The 23,054-nt window shown below is 37.8% G+C and overlaps 1 protein-coding gene across 1 annotated transcript in view; it reads left to right on the forward strand.

Annotated features, from left to right (window-relative positions):
- Window positions 1–108: 108 nt before the first annotated feature.
- LOC135075442 (huntingtin-interacting protein 1-related protein-like) overlaps window positions 109–23,054 on the forward strand; it is a 33,492-nt gene continuing 10,546 nt past the window's right edge. Inside the window, exons 1-12 of the mRNA XM_063969882.1 lie at window positions 109–433; window positions 17,265–17,375; window positions 18,297–18,449; window positions 18,995–19,152; window positions 19,701–19,762; window positions 19,946–20,123; window positions 20,432–20,530; window positions 20,585–20,762; window positions 21,061–21,200; window positions 21,808–21,928; window positions 22,134–22,241; window positions 22,744–22,865. Coding sequence (XP_063825952.1) covers window positions 350–433; window positions 17,265–17,375; window positions 18,297–18,449; window positions 18,995–19,152; window positions 19,701–19,762; window positions 19,946–20,123; window positions 20,432–20,530; window positions 20,585–20,762; window positions 21,061–21,200; window positions 21,808–21,928; window positions 22,134–22,241; window positions 22,744–22,865 — 1,514 coding nt within the window. The 5' untranslated portion in view covers window positions 109–349. The remainder of the gene's footprint in view (window positions 434–17,264; window positions 17,376–18,296; window positions 18,450–18,994; window positions 19,153–19,700; window positions 19,763–19,945; window positions 20,124–20,431; window positions 20,531–20,584; window positions 20,763–21,060; window positions 21,201–21,807; window positions 21,929–22,133; window positions 22,242–22,743; window positions 22,866–23,054) is intronic.

Here is a 23,054-nt window from a genome sequence, read left to right on the forward strand (position 1 = left end):
AGCTCAAACTGATATTGAGCTTTAAGCTATATTTTTTTCTGTGCCCTTTGGAAAAAAAAATACTGACAGCTACGTCAAACGTCAAAACATTTGACAGTTGATTTTGTATCTTTTTGCGAACGGTCGTGTTTGTGCAATTCTTAAATTATTCCGACTGCATTTATTTAAAAACTATACTTTTTTAATATTTTCCACATTTTATAAGTGAACGTAGGTAGATTACTGTGAAATTTTACAAAATTTAGTGACTGTTTTTAGTGTGCCTGGCGCCTTCTATCTGGACCTAACTGGGTCTCAGTCTGATCACATCGTACAGTTTTTGTAGGTGTGTTTTGCATGTGTGGACCTTATGGCGTCGCTATCGCTGCCGCGGGTCCTTCAGCTTAAGAAGAATAGTCTGGACGCCGAACGCGAACAGTTCGAAAAATTCCAGGTAAGCTAAATTACTACCTTCACAATTTTACATACAACAATCTACAAATTATGTGCAACTAATTTGCCACTGAGTTCTTAATGTATTTAACACTTAACAAAGAATTTTAATTTGAATGATTTCATTCTGCTGGTAAAAAAAGTTTGTTTCTTTATCATCATCATAATAGGTTATGTATGGAATTGTTCACAAAGCTCTTAAATTTGTAAGACACTAGAATTAACAACATTAATATTTTTATTTCAAACTTTATTGCTAGAACAGGGTATAAACGGCAAACTGAGTTTCAAGTTTGTCTCCTAGTTGACCATTGGGCCAAGCGAAAATTGGAATAAGTGGCGCATAAAGGTTCATGTTATTATTTAACAATTGCAGTAAACTATAGATAATATTATGTTGACTGATTTCGAAACATTATGTAGGTAAAATTAATTCATTCATGTAAAAAAACTTTCGGTTTTTAGATAATAATACAATGGAATCACACTTTCCTATAATAATAGTATGGTTTGTAATGTCTCAGGTCACTCATCTGTTGTCATATTTCATAAGTATGGAATTGCATTTCTTATCAGACAAACAAACCAATGAGATTCTTTAATTTGTGTTGTTTATTTATTCCCTGGGAATGAAACCCAGGAGATCCCAGGGATCTACCATCTCTAATTAAAGTTTTTATGGAGGGAGTATAAGACCCATTAGAAAATAACAGTGATACTTAACTAAGTATGAACTCCACCAACCTATACCGTCTGGCAAAAGGTGTGTTTTAGATTTGTGTTACCCTCTCTGTGTGTTCTCTAAACAATTTATGCATTTTTGTTATTAGTTGCCTAAAAATCTGTCTACACTATTATCACCATATTATTATCCATGAATAAGTTTAGTTCTTTTTGTGAATATTTTAGGCACCAGCTCTCACAATGCTGATCTATAGTTAAACAGATATATTATCCGAAATGTTATTTCCTAAGTATGTTACTGATCTGTTGTGAGAGAAATAAATAAATAATTTATTATTATTATTTCAGACTACTGTATGGTAAGTCAGTATTCTATTCTACTGATAGTATCTATCATCAATTTCTTTTTTTCTATTTAAAAACTTACTGGTACTTTATTTATTTATTTATTTTCTTTAATAGGAAAACATACAGCTTATATTATAATACAAGTAGATACTTATTGACCTCACACCATTCCTAGTATTAATGACGTGTGTGCCAATTCCCCAATTGTAATTTACGTGATTGCCATCCCGCATTCCCGCACGGCAGGGGAAACAGCTTGTTACGCCACCGCCACGGATGGCCAGGCGTACTCGCACGCATGTCGCAAACCGACGTCGCACACTGGTTCAAGAAACGATAAAAATGGAATTAGCGATTTATTCACTTTTTTCGATGGTATCATGTGTAGAATGTTATAAAAAACGTTTTGTTTAAGTTCTATTTTTCTGAGAAAAGCGTAGTTTTTGCTATATTACATGTTTTGTGTTTTATTTGTATGAAACGTATCCTTCACGAGGCTCTTATTCAAAATGTTAAAATTTGTTAAAGATGACTACTTATAGGTTTTAAAGAGTTATGCTAATAGAAGCTAATACAGTAACAACTTTGTCCCAGTGCGTCCCCGTTTAGGATATAAGTGATATTTTCTAAGGTACGAAAAAGTATACAAAATATATGGATATAAGGCAACTTAATGATAATTTATTGATTTTCTAAAATAAAAAGAAGCTAACAATCATTCCAATCTTAATCTTTTATTATTCAACATCATCATCAACATGTATAAATTCAAAAGTTTCATCATTATTTGAAGCTAGTTCATTAGGAAAAGGAGATTTTGGACTCGCACTCATTTTTGGTCTTATTGTTGACAAAAAATGATCCGAAGAAATAAGTTTATTATTTAAAATATCACGATTGGTCACTTTTCGGTTAAATTTACGCGTATGATTCTCTCTGATCTTTCTAAAATCTTTATTCCGCGATTCTGCAGCTTCTTCCGATAGTGCTCCTATTGGCATAATATCTAAGTGCAAAGCAAAACCAACTGACATGAATAATTTAACAAAATTAAAACTGATCTTTAAATATCGATATGTACAAGTATGGCCTATCTTCATTGGACGCATGGATACGGGCTATGGAGACTATATTACACATTGCTTATAGACTAGAATTTAAAACTTGGACAGCAAGAGGAAATAAAAAAGCAATTATGGAGAAACGAAAAGCTGAAATACAATAACGGTTTCGCGATGAAACTGGATTGCTAATAGATATTGTGCAGCAAGGGGCTGGAACAACAAACAACGGAAATACTGCGCGTAGATTTTTTGCAGATCCAGAAAAAACATCCAACATCACTGGAGTTAGTCAAGATCTGATCGCTAGGTTGTCTGTATTATTATGGGCTATGGCTTCCAGTGAGCAAATAAACCAGCAAAACCTCACTCAATATGGATGGGAAACCACAGAGTTGTTCGTCAGTTTATACGGTTGGTATTACATACCATCCAGCATGCATAAGCTTCTTATACATGGAGGTGACATCATAAAGCACTTAGACATTATGCCAATAGGAGCACTATCGGAAGAAGCTGCAGAATCGCAGAACAAAGATTTTAGAAAGATCAGAGAGAATCATACGCGTAAATTTAACCGAAAAGTGACCAATCGTGATATTTTAAATAATAAACTTAAAGGCACTGGGTCTCTATCAGAAGGAACTCTAGGGGTGGAATCTCCATTGGCGTGGGTTAACGGGCAAGGAGATAATATCTTGGATGGTTGACAATCACTTTTCCTACAATTTAACGTTCCACCAAACTCAACACGCTCTCAAAGATAACCTCGCAGCCGCCTGCTCACACTTGACATGACACAACTGATTGACAGTTATCTTTTTCTGCGCATCAGTCGGGTGTTACGTTTAGGAATCACAAACCTTCCGCTCTACAGATTTACAGATAACATAATATTAAGATTGGTATAGCCTGACCAGGAACATAAAAACCCTCGCCATGTTGCGGAAAACTAATGGTACTAATTTCTTTTAATGGCAACAGTTACTGAAAACTTCATTAACATGTCACCTTGCATGTCAGTCTATTGCTGTCAAAGTGTAAACAAACTTTATTTTAAATGTGTGCAATTGATTTTGTGAATTAAATTGCTAAAATATTTTTATAGTCGTGAAAGAAAAGTGGTTCACAATGTGTTAATGTATTTGTCGAAGAGAAATACCAAGGGTTCGGACAATATTTTCATTGAATAATGTTTCCGACAAAGGTTGTCAAATTGACTGACATGTTTATCGTATAGTACAGTCCACTATGAAAATTAGCTGTAGTTTGTTTCAACTACCAATTGAGAATGTTACTAGGTATGCAAAATCACTTGAAACCTATGTTACAGTTAAGCTTTTACATTTACAAATACATTAGTTTTTATTTCATTCAAAAATACCCAGTAGTTATGATTTTATAGGCATTCAAAGTTCGCTTAAATATTGAGTCCCGCCGACGGTCACGTGACCCCGTGTGACGTACATTCACAGCGTCCACTCACTAGAAAACGGATATAAACATACTTAAATATTTTTTTTTTGTAAATACAAACTTATTATACATATTAACACCCAGACCCATCACAGAAATTAAAATTGAACCAAACCCAAACTTGATGCGATTGTGTCGTTTTATTGCGAATTACCTTCCAGCTCCATTATTAGACCCCGATTACTATATAGAATTAAAATACTCATCAATACAAAACGAACGAGCCCAAACTCGATGCATTTAAGTCGTTTTATTATAGAGTTCCTATGGCCACCTTCCAGCTCCATCATCAGATCAGCTCCATGTCATCATAATATTGCATGGTCATCCAAATCACATGTGTTTGCGAAATTTCAGCTTAATCGGTTGCCTGGAAGTGGGTCTTAATTCAGTTTGCAAGATTCCACCCATACAAATATGAGCCAGTCGTTGTAATATGACGTCACGCGCATAAAATGGCGGGCCGGCCGCCGCCCGCACTTTTAAAATTCAATATCTTGGAAACTAATTGACGTATCGAAATAATTCTTTCACGTGTATTTTTTATTTTTAACAGAGAATACAGAAAGCTAAAAAACAAAATTAGTGAACATTCTTCATTTTAAAGTTTTTTGTCACTTTCTCAGTTTAGAATTTTATGGAATTGGAAAAGAAGTACCGAGTTTGAAGCGTTCATGAGCAGACATTGCAGTTGAATATTCAAGTTCTGAATTTGATTATTGATGAATAATAAAATAAATCCTACTAGCTCGATTGATGATTTCATTTAATTTATTTAAACCAGGTTACCTTTAATAATGTTTTTTCTTTAATTTATGAAAATTCAAATTAGCCCGTAATCCTGAATCCTGATACATAAATTTAGCCTATTAATTTAACACAGGTACGACTGTACTCAGTGTTGCACTATCAAATGCAATTGACGCGCCACTATGCCAGGGTTTTTATGTTCCTGGTCAGGCTATACTATTAATCATCAATAATAATTTGCAACATCTGTGTCCGGCGCCGACAAACTTATTTCTTCGGATCATTTTTTGTCAACAATAAGACCAAAAATGAGTGCGAGTCCAAAATCTCCTTTTCCTAATGAACTAGCTTCAAATAATGATGAAACTTTTGAATTTATACATGTTGATGATGATGTTGAATAATAAAAGATTAAGATTGGAATGATTGTTAGCTTCTTTTTATTTTAGAAAATCAATAAATTATCATTAAGTTGCCTTATATCCATATATTTTGTATACTTTTTCGTACCTTAGAAAATATCACTTATATCCTAAACGGGGACGCACTGGGACAAAGTTGTTACAGTATTAGCTTCTATTAGTATAACTCTTTAAAACCTATAAGTAGTCATCTTTAACAAATTTTAACATTTTGAATAAGTGCCTCGTGAAGGATACGTTTCATACAAATAAAACACAAAACATATAGCAAAAACTACGCATTTCTCAGAAAAATAGAACTTAAACAAAACGTTTTTTATAACATTCTACACATGATTCCATCGAAAAAAGTGAATAAATCGCTAATTCCATTTTTATCGTTTCTTGAACCAGTGTGCGTCGTTACGTCACGGACCGACAACACCTGAGCAAATGCTGACTTGAATGGTCAGTAATAGATGTAGATCAATAGTCGTCCGTCATAAAACAAAAATCTAGCAATTAGGTATGCCATTCTTATTACAACTGACAATGCACAAATTAAGATGCTTTTGTTCATTAACATTTTTGAGAAGTTTAATAAAAACCAGTTGTCTTAAGCCGAACCACCTGGCGCGTAAAACGGCGCGATTTGTGGCGCGATCGTTCTTGATCGTCGTACGAATTCCTTAAAAAATCTGCCATGTAAACCGCCCTTTAGCCGTCATCGCTCGTCATCCGCTTCTCATGTTCATCATATAATCAGCTATCTTACCATATTCACCTTAGAACCAAGAAGTTTTGTGTCAATATCAAAGTCCTAGAAAGTTTATTTGCGTGGTCACCCCTTTTTCTTTCTCTGTTATCTTTCCTTTCTTTCTTTTTACTTACATCGCCACCTCTATGTATTGTACAAATCTTTACAACCTATTAATGTAATTCTTTATCATACTTTTCTTTTACCAATATTTGTGCCTTATTTGTCTGAATCGATATTCGAAAAAGTTTCATTATCAATCAACATTGAGGATAGCATCCAGATAACGATTGTTATGAATACTTGACGTGTTCGATACCTTATCTACTTCGTTGTATGAGTATTACTTTAGTTTTGCTGTGGTTTTGCAGATATAAAGGTGTGAAAGAACGTTCTAGTAAAATTAAAGATTTTTTTTCATTCTTTTTACGTCGTGTTATCACCAATTTATCCTGGTAGGTAAGTGCAACAATACCAAATGATATAAAAATGTTTGATGCGACATACCTAGTTCTAAAAATAATAAATAAGGTGAATGAACTGTATAGGTACTAGAGATAAAGGCCTTTTATGACGTTCTTTCAATATAAGTACGTAGGTACTATAAAAGCTAAAATGGAGAAAACAAAAACTACTTTTGTAATTACGAACGGTAAATTATGCGGATCACTTCACTGGTATCAAAACGATTGTTTTCTACCAAGTTAACCCACTTTTCTTTGCGTTACAAATGTAGGTAAATAAAGCGATATATTTTATCAATTGGAGAGCTGTCAAACTGGTCTCGAGTTCAGTAAACTGCCCGTAACTATGGTCTTCCGCCCACATCCCAACACGATTATCTCATCGTGATCCTCCTGTGTACGTCGCTCGACTATCACAAAAGTAATGCCGCCGACAATGGGATAGCTGGAAGCCTAGTAGTCATGTTAAAAGTTAATATTTTTAACATCCCCCTTGTTCAAAATTCAAACCTGTAAGAAAAAACCTGCATTATTTATCATTCAAGGAACTAATTACGCAAAACAATCAACAACGATTAAATGTGCAATGATAAATGTCTCAAGACAACTTCTGATCTTTGTACGGCGATGAGTCACGATTCTTGACGGTATAAAGAGTTATGTGTTTTTTATATGTCCTACAAAGTGTTTTATTATGTTTTGTCGTAGAACGAACACACGACATTGAATTTAATCAGCAGAATCTTAACGCTAAAGTATAGTACCATTCGGCTGGATTTTTTTTAAATTTTCCTACATTAATCGAAAATTAATGGATTACTTATAAATTCTCAAACCCCCACTAAAATGACGATAACAACGTAGGTATGATTAAACGTGAGTCTCGTATTCGTGACCCATGAGAACCGTGTCAACCGAACCTGTACTGTGAAGATTTATAGACTGTACATACAAGCACATTCACATCATTCATTCCAAAGATATTCAAGAAGCCTTTGTTTCGTTCGTCAGAAGCGCTGATAATTATCATGCATGGATTTTTGGATTTTCTCTCAAGTCGTGTACGACAGTGAGGAACGACGAACGAGCGATCAATTACTATGTCAACAGCATCACAATATCAAAGTGATATTGGCTCGCCCTCGCCGTTTGAGGTCGTGACATTATGCAGGTAACAGGGCCTCAGAGCGGTTTCCTTAAGCGAGTGCCGAGTACCTCCCACCAGGTGAGACCTCGATTGCGCTGATCTCAAACTTACATGCAGTTGCGATTTCGCGAACAGTCGATAACAGTTAGTTTGCACTTGTGCCGTGCAAAATTTTTCAATGACGTTGTGCGGTTTAGTTAAAATTGCAGCTACCAACGAGAAACACTATGATTTTTTACTCATATGGCCGATTGGTTCAGTCTATGCATAGACTTAAATGACGTGAATGGAATGCCAGAGTCGCAAGTCGTTGTAGGAATGAGTAATGCTCATCTGATAGTGTTAGCATATGGAGTTTTCCTTCATGATGATGACTAAGCAGTCTCAAACCGCAATGTTTAGCGCATCTTAACACAACCGGTTTGTATTTATTGGTAAACTAATAGTGCATTTAATATGGGCAATACTCATTGCTGATAGGATGTGGAACGCTCGGTATATGATACTGTGTACTGTCACATCAATCTTCGTTATTAAAATAGTAAGACACGGGTCTTAACGCGACGTTTATAATTATAATCTTCGTTATGTATTGTGTCTCTACCTACAATGCCTAATATAACATAGGGTCAATGGATGTGCCTTGCTCCTAGCGCATTTACCCTTGGCTTGACGCTTCTCAAGATAATCTGCCCTCTCAAGTTCTTTGGATGACATGTTATTGTTTGTAAACAGATAACTAAGATCTTCGTCCTATTTACCTATCTATTCAAATAATATTTTGCTTGCTTATTTTGTCACATTAGTGCTTCTTCAATAGCTTGAATTGCATTAATGTATCTCTAGCCCGTCGTCATTGTAAGTAAATAAGTGTGGGAAAAACGATTTCCGCAGAATTTTCTCCCATATAAAGATAGCAGAATTAAAATACCAGCTCTGGACGACTTTCGTTCAATTTCACATCTTGATGTTCATTAGGCTGGGCCATATAAAGCGCGATCTTCGTCGGTTTCTTTGCGAGCTTTCTAATTATGGTCGTTTTCACACCCATGTTGCAGTTTGCTTCATTCACCATTCGACACAGTATCGTCCCACCGAGTGGTTTCTTTTTTACTGTTATCTATATGGCAGTTATGACAACCAGAATGCGTGAAGGTTTTGTTGATATTATCGCGCTCACTGGTCTGAATGGAAATGCAGAACACCATGTAGGCTAATTTCACATAACGGCTTTAAAAATAACCATACCTGGGTTGATGACCTAACTAACCTCGCAGCGCATCATCAGAATACAAAATAAACAAATTACCTAGTTAAACACTTTTGGCGTCAATTGTAAGTGGCGGCAACATTCTTGTTTCGACTGATGACGATGATACAATACATGCGTTTTTACTGTAATGAAGGATAGTCCATGACCCTTCGAAACAATAGGTGCTAAGTTGAGACGTACTTCAAAAAGCATTTACACCAAACGTACACAATCAATGTCCTCTACCTCAATGCAACTAGTAGCTGTATTACTAACATCAATATTTACATAGTTGTATGGATGCGCGTGTGATGTAACATCAAGTACTCGCGCTATCTGAGCAACATTAGCATGATTAATGTAAACAGCGGCAGATGGGAAGTGGGCCGGCGGCCGCCCGCTGGGGGCAATCACCGCGTATCCTCTTCCGCCCAGCCTCCCGAATCTCCTGCCATGTGTAGTTTAACACGTACGGCTACAGAGGCGTATGCTGTAGACTAAAATCCTTGAATAAATTAGGACGTCAGATGTCAGAACGCTTCAAAGGTCAATGCTTAACGTTGCTTGGTGTTTATGTTGCTTCAGTATCTTTGTTATTCCAAATATCGAAATAATTCATGATCACAAATTGTTTAAAAATCTCTCAGTCGATTCTGTATTTTCTGACAGGTTTTTTATGCTTGGTTTCATCTCGCAATTTAGTATCCAATTCTCATCAAGTCATTCAATACTTTCCGTGAAGAATTTCAAAGTTATGATTGTCTGTGCCGGACGGTTGATTCTTTCATTAAATTGGGGATTGTCGACTTGTCATGCTATGGATATTGTGGTTTCTGGGTTGTCAGTTCTTCACTGATTACCATCAGCATGGGCCTAATACCTACCCACTTCTTCAGCAATTTTACTGGTGAGCGACTTAATTATGCGTCTGAATAGTTTACTGCATTATACATAATCACACTTGCTAAACTGTGGTAATAAATGCACGAGTATCGGAGCATGAACACACAGGTAATAATATGAAGCTACCTCAAGCTGACTTGTACCCCTTGTACCTGTTTTACTGGACAGCCAAATGAACAGCTAATGAAAAAACTTAGTATCAGATACCTACTACATTTTAATTGAATAGCATCCTGGTTCTATCATTGCAACTCCTGTAGTCAGGATCTACAGCTTGTCAAGGTAAACATTGTAACATCGTACAGTTGTAATGGATGCTATTTTGCAACAGAAGTGGCTAGTAGTTGCTAGTAGGCTGATACATGTATAATATGCTGTAGGTCGACACTTCGACAGTACACAGACATCGTGAATTAACAACATTTCGAAAGGAACCATAGACGGAGACGGTCTTACAGCTTACTTAACTCCTGTTGTCCCTTACACAATAGCGGCAAATTGCGAAATGATCACCATTGTGCCTCCGAGTTGTGGGTAGCTGATTAATGTCGGCTGAACTACACTAGGGATGTGTGGGTGAACTGTGATGGTTTGTCCTGATGGTGAATAAAGAAAATTGCAAAATAACAATTTTTTGATGAAATTATCATTGGAAATCAGTGCTAAATGCTACATTGAAGTTCTATTCCCAAATATTCTTACAGGTAGCGAATAATCTATGTAGCATGAGCATAATCTTGAATTAATACTAATTGAAAATGTGGCAGTAACTAAACCTTTTCGGTTGCAGGAATCCATAAATAGAACTCTGGGTGAACTTTTACGGAAAAGGAACTGACTTTCTAGGAAATTATAGACATGAGCTTTCGTTATCGCAAAATCGCCTAGCTCTACAATACTGTGAAAGTATTTTGCTGGTTAAGTATTGGTGATATTTTCTCAATGGATTCAGTTACTTTGATGACAAGATAAAATTAGGAATAACGGTACCTACCCTTCTCCGAGTTCCTCTGGGATCGCCAGTCGTGTCGTAGAAAATATAAAATTCAAACCAGGTGAAGAAGTTTTCTTATGCTTCTTTGTAGAGAGATTATATTCAGGATATGAACCAAAATAATTCCAATTTTGTATGGTTGTTTTAAATGGCTCTTGTCAGTATTCTGTGGCAGCTGGCGGGCTATTACCCGCGACCCACACGATAGCTTGTAGTTGATTTATTAGTAGTACCGTAGTACAATACAATCAATCTATCACTAATATCCGTGATCACAAATCAGTGCTTTATAACCGAATCTAATACTTTGACAAATTCTTTAATATTCTTGTAATGAATCATTACATTTAATTAAATAGTTTTCAAGTAGTGAAAACATTGCTGCCTTGTTTTGTAATTTAGTAGTAAAAAGTTTAACCAATCGTCAGATTGGATCGTAAATAAAACAGTAGACCGCTTCCGTCGGTCGTGTCGTGTGTGTTTATTTTGAACCACGCGTCTGAGATGCAGGCAATCTCGTAAAGTGCAGTATCCTCAATCCTGATTTAGCTTGGCCCGCGTGGGAGACCGAGGGCTGCCAGGTGGCGTTTGTTTACACGTTTCCTAGCAAAAAAGTACCACGATGTCTGCTGCGGCCTGCGATGTTCGGTACAAAAAATATATTCTGCACCGATAATAAACAGGTGTTATCTACAAGGAAAATAATTCTTGGCCTCCCGAACAATATAATAAATACTTACTTGCTTATTACTATTATTTACACCTTAGGTTTAGTACTTTATTAAAACGTTACTTATTGAAATTAAGAACACCTTATTCGATTCGTTAACAATAGAACAGAATAATAATGCGACTATTTTACATGAGTTATTATTCATATATTGTAATCTGTATTTTGTCCGTAACTGATATTATTCAGCTTATCGCAGTGGTTCTTGTATTATTATTGTACATAATTAAATCTCACATTGTATGGTAGATCAATGTGGGTGGACCCTGAAGGGCACAGATTATCTAAATCTTAAATCTTTTCTCTCTGAGATACTGCTGTTTTAAGTTGTATGTTATTTAATGCATAGTATTACGTCCTCTTTTTCTAACATTTTTGTCCCGGGTTACCAAAGATGGAACAGTGCATCTGGGCCTTATTAGATAGGTAGATAGGCAACCTGTCTTCAACCTAAAAGTGAACTTTCTATGGTCCCTTTTACCTCGAAAATATTAGTTTAACCTACAAGCGCACCATATAAGTGAATGACATTGTTAATTGTAATGTTTTCGAACTGTCCTTATCTCAGATCAAAGAAGGGAATAGATGTGAAACGGGGGCGTGGCGCGTGTCTCCGCGATATGCCCAGAAACGAACATCGCCCGCGACGCCAGGTTAGTCGCGATTCAGTCGTACTGAGGAAATGTTCTCCGATATTGTTGGATAATGCGTCGTAACGTGCAATAACACAAGTGAAACGAAGAACTACAGGAACAATGAAGTCATTTACCACATGTAAGTATTGCAAATCCATTGGTATTTTGCTTATAAATAAAAAAAACTAAACATTTTTACGAACGAATTCAGTGCCGTGACATTTACTGCGATATCGAAATTAGTGGTGATAAAAATTCAAACACGTTGTACATTGACGATTTAGTTAGCAACCACTTTATGTCAAGCGTAACTACTGCGCAATGTATTTTATTTCTTCCGATATCCACTGACGCGTGAAAATACACAGTACGGCCGCATGTGCCGGTCGTAACATAGTGCAGGGCTCGTGTTCTAATACGGTTTCCTATTATCGATAAATAGAAGTAAATTATTATTTTCTATTTTCTAATTTTGAATGAAAAAATCGTGAGTTGCTTGCGATTTTTAAGTTTTTACAAAAACAATAACAATAGTAGAAGGGATTAGTAACTGTCAACTATGTAATTACTATAAGAGCTAGTTGAAAGCCTAATATAGGCATTATTTTTGATAAACATAGGCGGTACGAATTTCGCCATAATAAAAAGTTAATGCGCGATAGTAGTTAATAATAATTACAGTGATCCTGTTATTATTATTAAAGTAAATAATAATATATTACCAATATTGTAAATACTGGTAAAAATCGCAAGTACCTACTTAACCCATGACTTTTCATACAAACTTTGTCAGTCTATAACTTCTATACTCCATCGATAACGACATTGAGCTTTGGTTGGGGTAAATTAATATAAGGTAACTTCATTTAGTCCCAATAATTGATTCTGAGTTTTTCGTCCATACAAAATGGAACTGACTCCTTTATGCAAAAATAGTTAAAGAACATAATAATAACGTATAATAATAAAAAGGTTTTCATACAAGCATTTTTTAAACCAATTTCGAGCCTTGCCCCCAGGATTTAAAGTATCGATAATATCTTATCGACTCCATTTTATCTTTCTTCTCTCTAATTGCTTTTTTCAAAGTGTGCGTCACGTCACGCGGCCATTGATTGGCCATAAGGCACGCCTTCTGGCCAATCACAGCACTTTTAAGCCGGTTGCACATGTTGTCGTAGACTCTCAGTCGCTTTGTTTTTACACAGTTGAATGTGTGTGTGGGAGCTGTGGTGGGGGAAATGTGGGGACACTGGTTCTCGTTGTAGTTACGCGCGACTTCATATCTATTCTCTTTCTATGATCTGAGGTCCTTATTGTTTGACCCTAATCTGCAGCGGTCGGTCGGTCGCTAATCCTAAGCACAGCTGCTAAAATAACTAGAAGCCGTACGGTGTCGATTGTTTCTATTAGCTAGCTTATGTGACTTGTCTATCGATTAGTGTCTTTGTTTCGGTGTGGCTTCTAGAATAACTTAATTGGGGGTTCACTAAAACTTATTTCTCATTATGCTTAAAGAGCATAATTTCATTGGATAGACATTACCATAATTATGATAGCGTGGATTTTATCCGAAAATGTGTAGGTAAACTACACCTTTAATCCTAGTTTTTTTTTAAGTTTGCGTTAGTTATTTTTGAAATTGCCGGATGTCTCCAGTGCTCTACATCCGATACAGTTACATGAATGATGCCAGCAGTTTATTATTGCATGTCAACAATGCACAAACACACGCTACTTGAGCCCTATTTAATATGTACAAGTAGGTCATACTACTACGTACTTCTACTTTAAACCTGCACTTCTGGGTCACCTGATTGTGTTTCTGACCTATATATTTTTTGTTTCAGGTAACCTCCACTTGCAAGTTTACGGAACACTTCATTTGCTTTTAAACTAGCCTTTGCATGAAGGCTTTGCTTGCAAAAAGATCCAGGTACAATACCCTGTGACTAATGTAACACAATACTTGCGGAACTGTCCAACACTGTGTACTTAGATGACATTGTGATATTACTAAATGTGTTTTAACTAAATAAACTTTTGTTTCTGACATTGTTCCTGATCCTATTGTTACGATTAAAGTAACGGATGTTTCTCTACTTATCTACATATGTAATAGCGTTTAAAACTAGGTTGATTTTATGCATGCAAATTAAAAACAGATTTTACTGTTAAAGCTTCATGATGATGCATTTTCTTGCTGTTCTCATTTCGTATAATGTTTCTCAGTTTAGTTTTTTGTTTTGCGAGTACAGTTCAGTGACTGTAGTTTCTTGTTATTCTAAAATAAGCTGTCACTTTATAACACGTTTTTATTTTTTTACTGAAAAAAAAAATGTTTCGTTTATTTTCTAAAATGTTTTATTGTTCACATCTATGCATGTTCCTTGTGTCAACACTAACATTACTAAACTAGTGTGGCGCCTCATCTTTTCAGCGCCATACCACCGCACTTAACTAATGCATGCCGCTGACTGAGCAGAGCACTAACACGTTGCTATGGCGACCACCAACAACAACGACAAACGCTTCTACCAGTTGGTAAGTTCATTAACTTGTTCAATACATCACTATGGGTTAACCCGTAATAATGGGAATAGGGATAGAGCCACATTTGATTGGGTTTTGGGTAGGTTCGAAAACAAAAAAAATAGAACTTATTATGGCTGTTAAGGGGTTAATAAAACTTACAAGTTCAAATCAAATCAAAAAAATATTTATTAACCCTTCACAATTCAGGTACACAAAGACAATACAAATTAGGCCAAGTTCAAAAAGGTCCTTGCAGGTTCCGCCTTGAAAGAGGAGGGCAGTGTCATCGGAAAATGTGAAGACCCTACCTCCTAGGAGCTGTATTTGACATAGGTCATTGATATAGGTCAGGAATAGGGAAGGGCCGATTATACTGCCCTGAGAGACACCATAAGTAATCCTGGTCTCTCCACTTACCCAGTTGGCAATTTTTTTTAACTCTCTGCGGCCTATTATTTAGGTAGTCCTCAAAGAGCTTCAATGGAAGGCCTCTGATACCGTGCGCTTCTAATTTATTTAGCAGGCGAGATATTGGGACCGTATCAAAGGCCTTATAGCCAAGTCAAGGAAGAGCACAAGTCATTTCCTCCTGTTGTCAAGAGCAGTGATGATAAAGAAAGTTGTGCTAGAGTCGCTCAATAAATCACTCACAGTTCAGTTATTAATTCGAGTTAATTTAGAAAAATTACATTGCAGCGCAACGCTCACGTCCTTCGATTTATTGTATTAAGTCTCGTATCGACACAATAAATACTATACATTTCTTACTTACTTATTAGTTATTAAATATTTGCTGTTTTCACGTGTCGTATGTCACTTTACTCGATCAAAATTAAAATCTGCACTTTATGATGTAGTGTTTTACTTTCAGATGTTTTTCTTGAATCTTATTATCTATACAAATGTCAATCAATTCCGGTAAAATAAAACAAGTAGTAAAATAAAATAAAATAGAGTAGAAAAGTTACGTTCGTTACATGATTTTTATTTTCGTAATTAATATAATGAGTATTAATAACAACTAACATTCCTGAAAAATATCGGCATCGAAAAAGACAGAAGCGGTCTCTAGCCTACATAATAAATAAAATACTTTCATTGAACGCGTCTATCCAGTTCACTTAGTTTTAAAATACTTAAATGTGGTTTTGCAACCTTACGCGCTATTAACTTTAGATAGTCACGCAACATTTTTATTACGATATCGAGACAAAAAATACCTAACTAAAAGTATTTTCTGGACGAATAATGAGTTTAGATTTCGTCGAAAAAAGGGTTAACTCAAAAAGATTTAGCAAGAAACTGGTGCATGACAACATTTGCGTGATCGAGGAACATAACGTTTTTTGTTCGCTATATTTTTTGTTGCACCGTGGCCTTGCGAATGCTTGAAAATTAAATGCTAATCCTATTCAGTTGGTTGTAATGTGATGCAGAATGCATTCTTAACGGCATATAAATATACATCAATGGTTAATTTAATTCACTACATAGGTATTATACAAGTAGGTACGTGTAATATGTAATCAATCTCCGTGTGTATAATTAAGTATAATAATTTATCATCATAATTTATCATATTAAGTCAGTTAAGTCACCTACTTTAAAATCAAAAACTTAATTAGGTAAAGCAAATTAATGACAATAGCCGTATTTTGCTGTAATAAGTAAACAGTGACTTATTTAATAGACACGAACAATAAGTAGGAACTTTATATTTTAACTAGCTTCTGCTCCCGGCTTCGCCTACATAAAATACCCAGCTATACTTCATACGGGTTCGGTGTTATCTACGTAAAAGTTTTATGGGATATTGCTTAAACTTTATCGCACGTGTATTTATTTGCTGTTCTGCCCGGCCCTTGCGAAGGATTTAGTTATCTTTCCAAGGAAGAGATAAGTATAAGATAATATACATAAATAGTGACTCATATGCGTATGTTTTTATCGTAAATTATTTTTAATTTATTGTGATTAGTCATTATCCGTTTATGATTAATATATTTCTTAATTTTCTTTATAAATAAAACGTTTTCAGTTGCTAAATTGTAAATATCAAAGAGCAGATACATATCTATTTATACCTCATCACTCGCAGTGGTGGTAACCACACGTGTTTACATCGATTCAACTTAAATATTGTATCTGTTTTACCTCTTTCTTAATCCGATAATAGCTATCTAATTACTGCGTATAAATAGTGTTTAGGCAGTGCCTTCCTAGGAAACTATTGTATTGATGAAAATCTGTCAAAATCAAAAATCAAAATTCCTGCCTATCTTAAAATAAAACTAATGCTGGCCACTGATTCATAGATTAGTAATAGTAGATTATAATATCAATATGGATATAGTGTGGATAATTGTTTTGGAGCGAGCTGGTACTTCCTTTTGAAATATCAACTTTCAAATAAACTTTGATATTCATACGATATTTCCTGGAAATCACCAATTTGCGTCATAAGATCTTCCAAACGCGTCATTGTTACCGCCTGTTTGTTGATTTGATGAAATATTTATGGTGTTCGCCATCAGCATTGAATACATTTCTGAATGAGTTTCACAGAAATCTTGAATAACACAAAAAATACTCATAAAATAAGCAATATTGGAAGAATAAGACAAACATTTTCTTATAAAGAATTGAAAAATCGATTGTTAATGTCTAATGGTAAAATATTTGTTACTTCTTGCAGACATTGGCCATACAGAAGGCTATCAACTCGATCGAGACCCCGGTGAAGGAGAAACATGTCCGCAGCACCATCATCGGCACCTTCCAGGAACAGAGCGCCATCACTTACTGGGTAAGGAAGAAACCAGACGTCCACCAAGTCAACCATCCAAGACCTCTTGCGGATAATATCCCTCTGTAAAGGCAGACCGATTTCATTAGCTTCAGTCATTGCCTAACATAATGCTATTTAGAACACTATACATTACATATTACTTATAATTTATTCATCATCATCTCAGCAATAGGACGTCCACTGCTGAACATAGGCCTCCCCCAATGCTTTCCATGTTTATTATTTCCTATAAAAGATTAGAAGACTATTCATTCCTTCCTTCCTCGTCTAATTAAAATATAAAGGTGAGAATACACTAGATCATTTACTTGTAAACAGAACAACGAGCCGCTCTATACAGGGTGTTAGGTAAATGGGTATATGAGCCGACACTAGCCCATGTTAACATGGTCATATAAATGGTATGGTGAAGTCAGAAATTTGATATCATGATTTTATTTTTTTAAATTTTCATACAAAATAAATTTTATAAAATCCGATTTGTATGAAAATTAAAATAATTAAAATGAAGATATCAATTTTCTGACTTCACCATACCATTTATATGACCATGTTAACATGGGCTAGTGTCGGCTCATATACCCATTTACCTAACACCCTGTATATTCTAGTGTATCACGTACCTTTTCACGAACCTAATATGGTTTGGAAACTGAACTTTTACTTATATTGTACCATTCGTAAGAACGTTTAGAAATGCTCTAAACAATGCTCTAGTAGCTATAATACTCATCTTTGTGGCTAGTAATTTTACACGCGATATTTGATTTAGAATAGCCCAATTTCGATTTAGCACTCTTCCCATCAGCATAGCATAGCATGTCTTACACATAAGAAAACTTTCATGTCAATTGCGATCGCTGTATTCGATTCCATGCTTGTCTTGCTTGACTAATAAATAGTGTTTCTCATTGCCAGATGGTGGCCATCCGCCTGCCGTTGCAAGACAACCGCATCGTGGCATGGAAGTTCTGTCACGTGACGCACAAGCTTTTGCGGGAGGGTCACCCCGCGTGTCTCGACGACTCGCAGCGGCACATCAATATGATCGAGAACCTCGGCAAGCTGTGGGTGAGTTGGCGACTACAAGCCTAAGATAGCTAAACTTTTATCGAGGCATTTTATCGATTTTGCACGATAAGCCCTTACATTTGTCGGATACATCGTCGCTAAGATTTTATTATTGGTCGTCTATAACATTTCGTCACTGACCCACCCATTTATGGTCCTGAAGCAGTGGTAGGGTTAATTGTAAAAAGTGTTTTTAAAAGCAAAAATAAATGAGTTTTACCATAGCGCGTATTCCAGCCCGTCTGGTGTAGCCGAGATATGATAGGTGACATGATGTGACAAAGCATTCAAGTGAAGCACATTTGAAGCCTCGCTGACGTATGACGTCGCAAAAACGCACTCCCATGCCACTCCCATATCTCCAGCACTGACTATGCGTTAATCCCGTATTTATGACGAGTGTATGTGACATGTGTATGTGAAAGAATGATAGCCGCCACTGAATGTAGAAGAACCAAAGTGGGCCCTGCCAAGAGCGAAACATCAGAGAAGAAGAATTTAGTCTCTATATCTATCTAACTAAAGGTGCATATTTGTAATTGTAGGTCCATCTCCGCGAGGGTTACGGGCGGCTAGTGCACCTGTACTGCGCTCTGCTGGTGTGCAAGCTGAAGTTCCACGCGCGCAACCCGCGCTTCCCCGGCAACCTTCAGCTCACGGCTGAAGAGCTGGATGCCATTGCCGAGAACGACGTCAACAACTAGTGAGTGATCTTGTACACTCGCGAGCAAAAGGATGGAACCACCATAATAGTTTCAAGTGATCATTAGAACTAAATGACCCAAAGATACATAGTTTACATAAATCATTGAGTTCTTCAGATCGCTCGGAACAAAGCACAGGATGATTCCATACTTTTGCTCGTAAGCATATAACTTTCCATATCAGCAAGGCTATTCCCAAACGCTGTACGTAGTTTCCGGTCTATCTGATACCGTGCGAGAGAAGGATGGCAACATTCGAAACCTTGGATAATGTTTTTCGGAGTTCATTTTCCGCAGAACCTATAGAAACATTTTTACTAAATTAATTAACAGTAACTAAATTAAGTAACAGCAGTACGCCGTTTAATAACCATTAACTTGAAAAACAGACTAATCCATTAGCAGACTATTAAGCGCCTCTGGTACTTTTGATTTTCACACTCTGATCACTCGAATGATTTAGTTAATGTAATGTAGGTATATTTCGCATTAATAGCAAGGTTGCTTGTAAAAATTCAAGTGAACATGTAAAATTTCTCTTTTACAGCTTCCAGATTTGCGTAGAACTGTTCGACTACATGGATGACATCCTTACCCTACAAGCGGCAGGTAAATATCACACAATTTTTTGCATTTCTTTCACCTTTATTTCTTAGAAATTATGGGCGCCTTCAAATTAGAAGCAGCGGCGCCACTGCAGACCTTTCTCACGCCTCTAATTTGAAGGCGGCTTATGCGCCTGCATTGCGATTTTGATATTTATTTCTTAATCATTAAGTGCGTTTATTCCAGTATTCGACAGCCTGGGCAACGCTCGGGCCAACTCCATGACAGCGAGCGGCCAGTGCCGTCTGGCGGCGCTTATTCCTTGCGCGCAGGATTCCTCACAGATATACGACTGCAACGTGCGACTGCTGTTCAGGCTACACGCTGCATTACCGGCTGACACCCTCTCCGGGCATAGGGAGAGGTGAGTCATCTTAATATGTGGAAGCTGATTCCCTGCGCGCAGGACTCATCGCAGATATAATATACGACTGCAACGTGCGCCTGCTGTTCAGGCTGCACGCTGCGTTACCGGCTGACACCCTCTCCGGGCATAGGGAGAGGTGAGTCATCTTATTATATGGAAGCTGATTCCGAGCGCGCAGGATTCCTCGCAGATATACGACTGCAACGTGCGGCTGCTGTTCAGGCTACACGCTGCGTTACCGGCTGACACCCTCTCCGGGCATAGGGAGAGGTGAGTCATCTTATTATATGGAAGCTGATTCCGAGCGCGCAGGATTCCTCGCAGATATACGACTGCAACGTGCGGCTGCTGTTCAGGCTACACGCTGCGTTACCGGCTGACACCCTCTCCGGGCATAGGGAGAGGTGAGTCATCTTATTATATGGAAGCTGATTCCCTGCGCGCAGGATTCCTCGCAGATATACGACTGCAACGTGCGGCTGCTGTTCAGGCTACACGCTGCGTTACCGGCTGACACCCTCTCCGGGCATAGGGAGAGGTGAGTCATCTTATTATATGGAAGCTGATTCCCTGCGCGCAGGATTCCTCTCAGACATACGACTGCAACGTGCGGCTGCTGTTCAGGCTGCACGCTGCGTTACCGGCTGACACCCTCTCCGGGCATAGGGAGAGGTGAGTCATCTTATTATATGGAAGCTGATTCCCTGCGCGCAGGATTCCTCGCAGATATACGACTGCAACGTGCGGCTGCTGTTCAGGCTACACGCTGCATTACCGGCTGACACCCTCTCCGGGCATAGGGAGAGGTGAGTCATCTTATTATATGGAAGCTGATTCCCTGCGCGCAGGATTCCTCTCAGACATACGACTGCAACGTGCGGCTGCTGTTCAGGCTGCACGCTGCGTTACCGGCTGACACCCTCTCCGGGCATAGGGAGAGGTGAGTCATTTTAATATGTGGAAGCTGATTCCCTGCGCGCAGGGTTCCTCGCAGATATACGACTGCAACGTGCGCCTGCTGTTCAGGCTACACGCTGCATTACCGGCTGACACCCTCTCCGGGCATAGGGAGAGGTGAGTCATCTTATTATATGGAAGCTGATTCCGTGCGCGCAGGATTCCTCACAGATATACGACTACAACGTGCGACTGCTGTTCAGGCTACACGCTGCATTGCCGGCTGACACCCTCTCCGGGCATAGGGAGAGGTAATTACTGATCTTTTTAATTACCTCTATCAAAAATTAAACGTTTACGAAAAGGTTCAATAACAATGGACTGTATTTTGACGAAAGGTGGCCGCTCCAATGTTACTTTCGTGATTTGGGGGAGATAACTGTAAAATTAAGTTTAAATAATTGCAATCGGGGTTACCTGTCTTCTGTAGATTTTGATTTGAAAAGATACAACTACGATCCCTTAAACAGTATTATGAGACTACGGCTCCTCAAATTTCATGCGCATTTACCGGATAACCCACCCCCTATTCCTTGGGTACAAAATTTTGTCAATACGTTGTCAGATTACCACATCCCATCAACAAGCCATGTTTTGTATAATATCCTACAGGCCATGGGAGGCAATGTTACATGAAAACTTTAAAACCCTCCCAGGGTTTTACAGTTTCGAAACCCACTAACTGTTCAGGTTCTATATCTCATAAATAACATTTGTTTCACAGGTTCCGACAGCAGTTCAAGAAGTTAAGCTCGTTCTACAAACATGCAAGCAGTTTGCAGTATTACAGAAATCTGCTTACATTGCCCGTACTGCCTTCAAATCCGCCAAACTTTCTGCTGCAGGTGAATATTTAGAGAGAGATGTAACTGACGTCAATCAAAATGGATTGAATCTATAGCTATTTTGTGTATTATATTCTCGCTTTAAAAGTAATCCTGTATTCCGCTTAATAAGGTGTATATTCGCAGAGCGAATTTGGCACGTAGGTGACGCCCGTGGTGCTTAAAAAGTAAACTTATTATCACTAAATAAGGTGTATATTCGCAGAGTGACTTCGGCACGTACGTGACGCCTGTAGTGTCAATCCCAGAGCAACCGCCCGATGAAGTGGACGCCGTGGGCTCGCTCATCGACACCTCCGATACCATCAGTCAGGTTAGTTACCCTGTAGAACTCATTGTCACCCTATTTGTGGTCCCGGGAGAAGTCTTGCTTACCCCAGCGGCTAAAGAAAGAATATGCAAAAGCATTTTCAAAAGTTAAAAAAGGTAAGATACCCTGTAGAACACTTTGCCACCCTAGCTATGATCCTGTGTAGTTTTAGCGGGTAGGCCCCGCCCTCCTAGGACATGCCCGGTGTCTTAAAAAGAGTACAGCTTTTCCAAACGTTAAAAAAAAGGTGAGTTACCCTCTATCTATAGAACCCATTGTCACCCTAGATGCGATCTTGTGTAGTTTGACCCTTCCTTAGCAGTTGAGTAAAAAAGGCGATCTACTCTCTTTCAAATATGGTCACCCGCCATATGCGTACTTTGGTTACATGTATTTTTTACTAAAAAATGTATAACACGTACATTAAGCATTTCCTATTTAAGCATATCACGTGACCTCTTGGCCAATCTTTAACGGCTTAGTAATAAAGTAGTTTTTCCAATAGGCAACAACACCGGACCACCTTGACGCGTTCGAAGCGCGAACTACGCCGTCGCCGCAGCCCGACCCAGTAGTGGAGCGCGATCGGCTCATAGAACACCTTCAGAACGAGCTCAAGAGGATGAGGTGAGGACTGTAAGGCTACTCCGAAATGCTACGTAGTTTCGGGTCTAGCTGTCACTGTCGCTCATGCTGGCATCTCGCTTTGCGTGAGAGGGATAGCAATATTCAATGCTTCGGATAACGTTTTTCGGTGTTACCCCGCTGGACATTACTGACCCTGCGGTGTAGCTAGAGAACGCTTATAGTTGTTGC

This window comes from Ostrinia nubilalis, chromosome 10 (assembly GCF_963855985.1).
Source record: "Ostrinia nubilalis chromosome 10, ilOstNubi1.1, whole genome shotgun sequence".
NCBI lineage: Eukaryota > Metazoa > Arthropoda > Insecta > Lepidoptera > Crambidae > Ostrinia > Ostrinia nubilalis.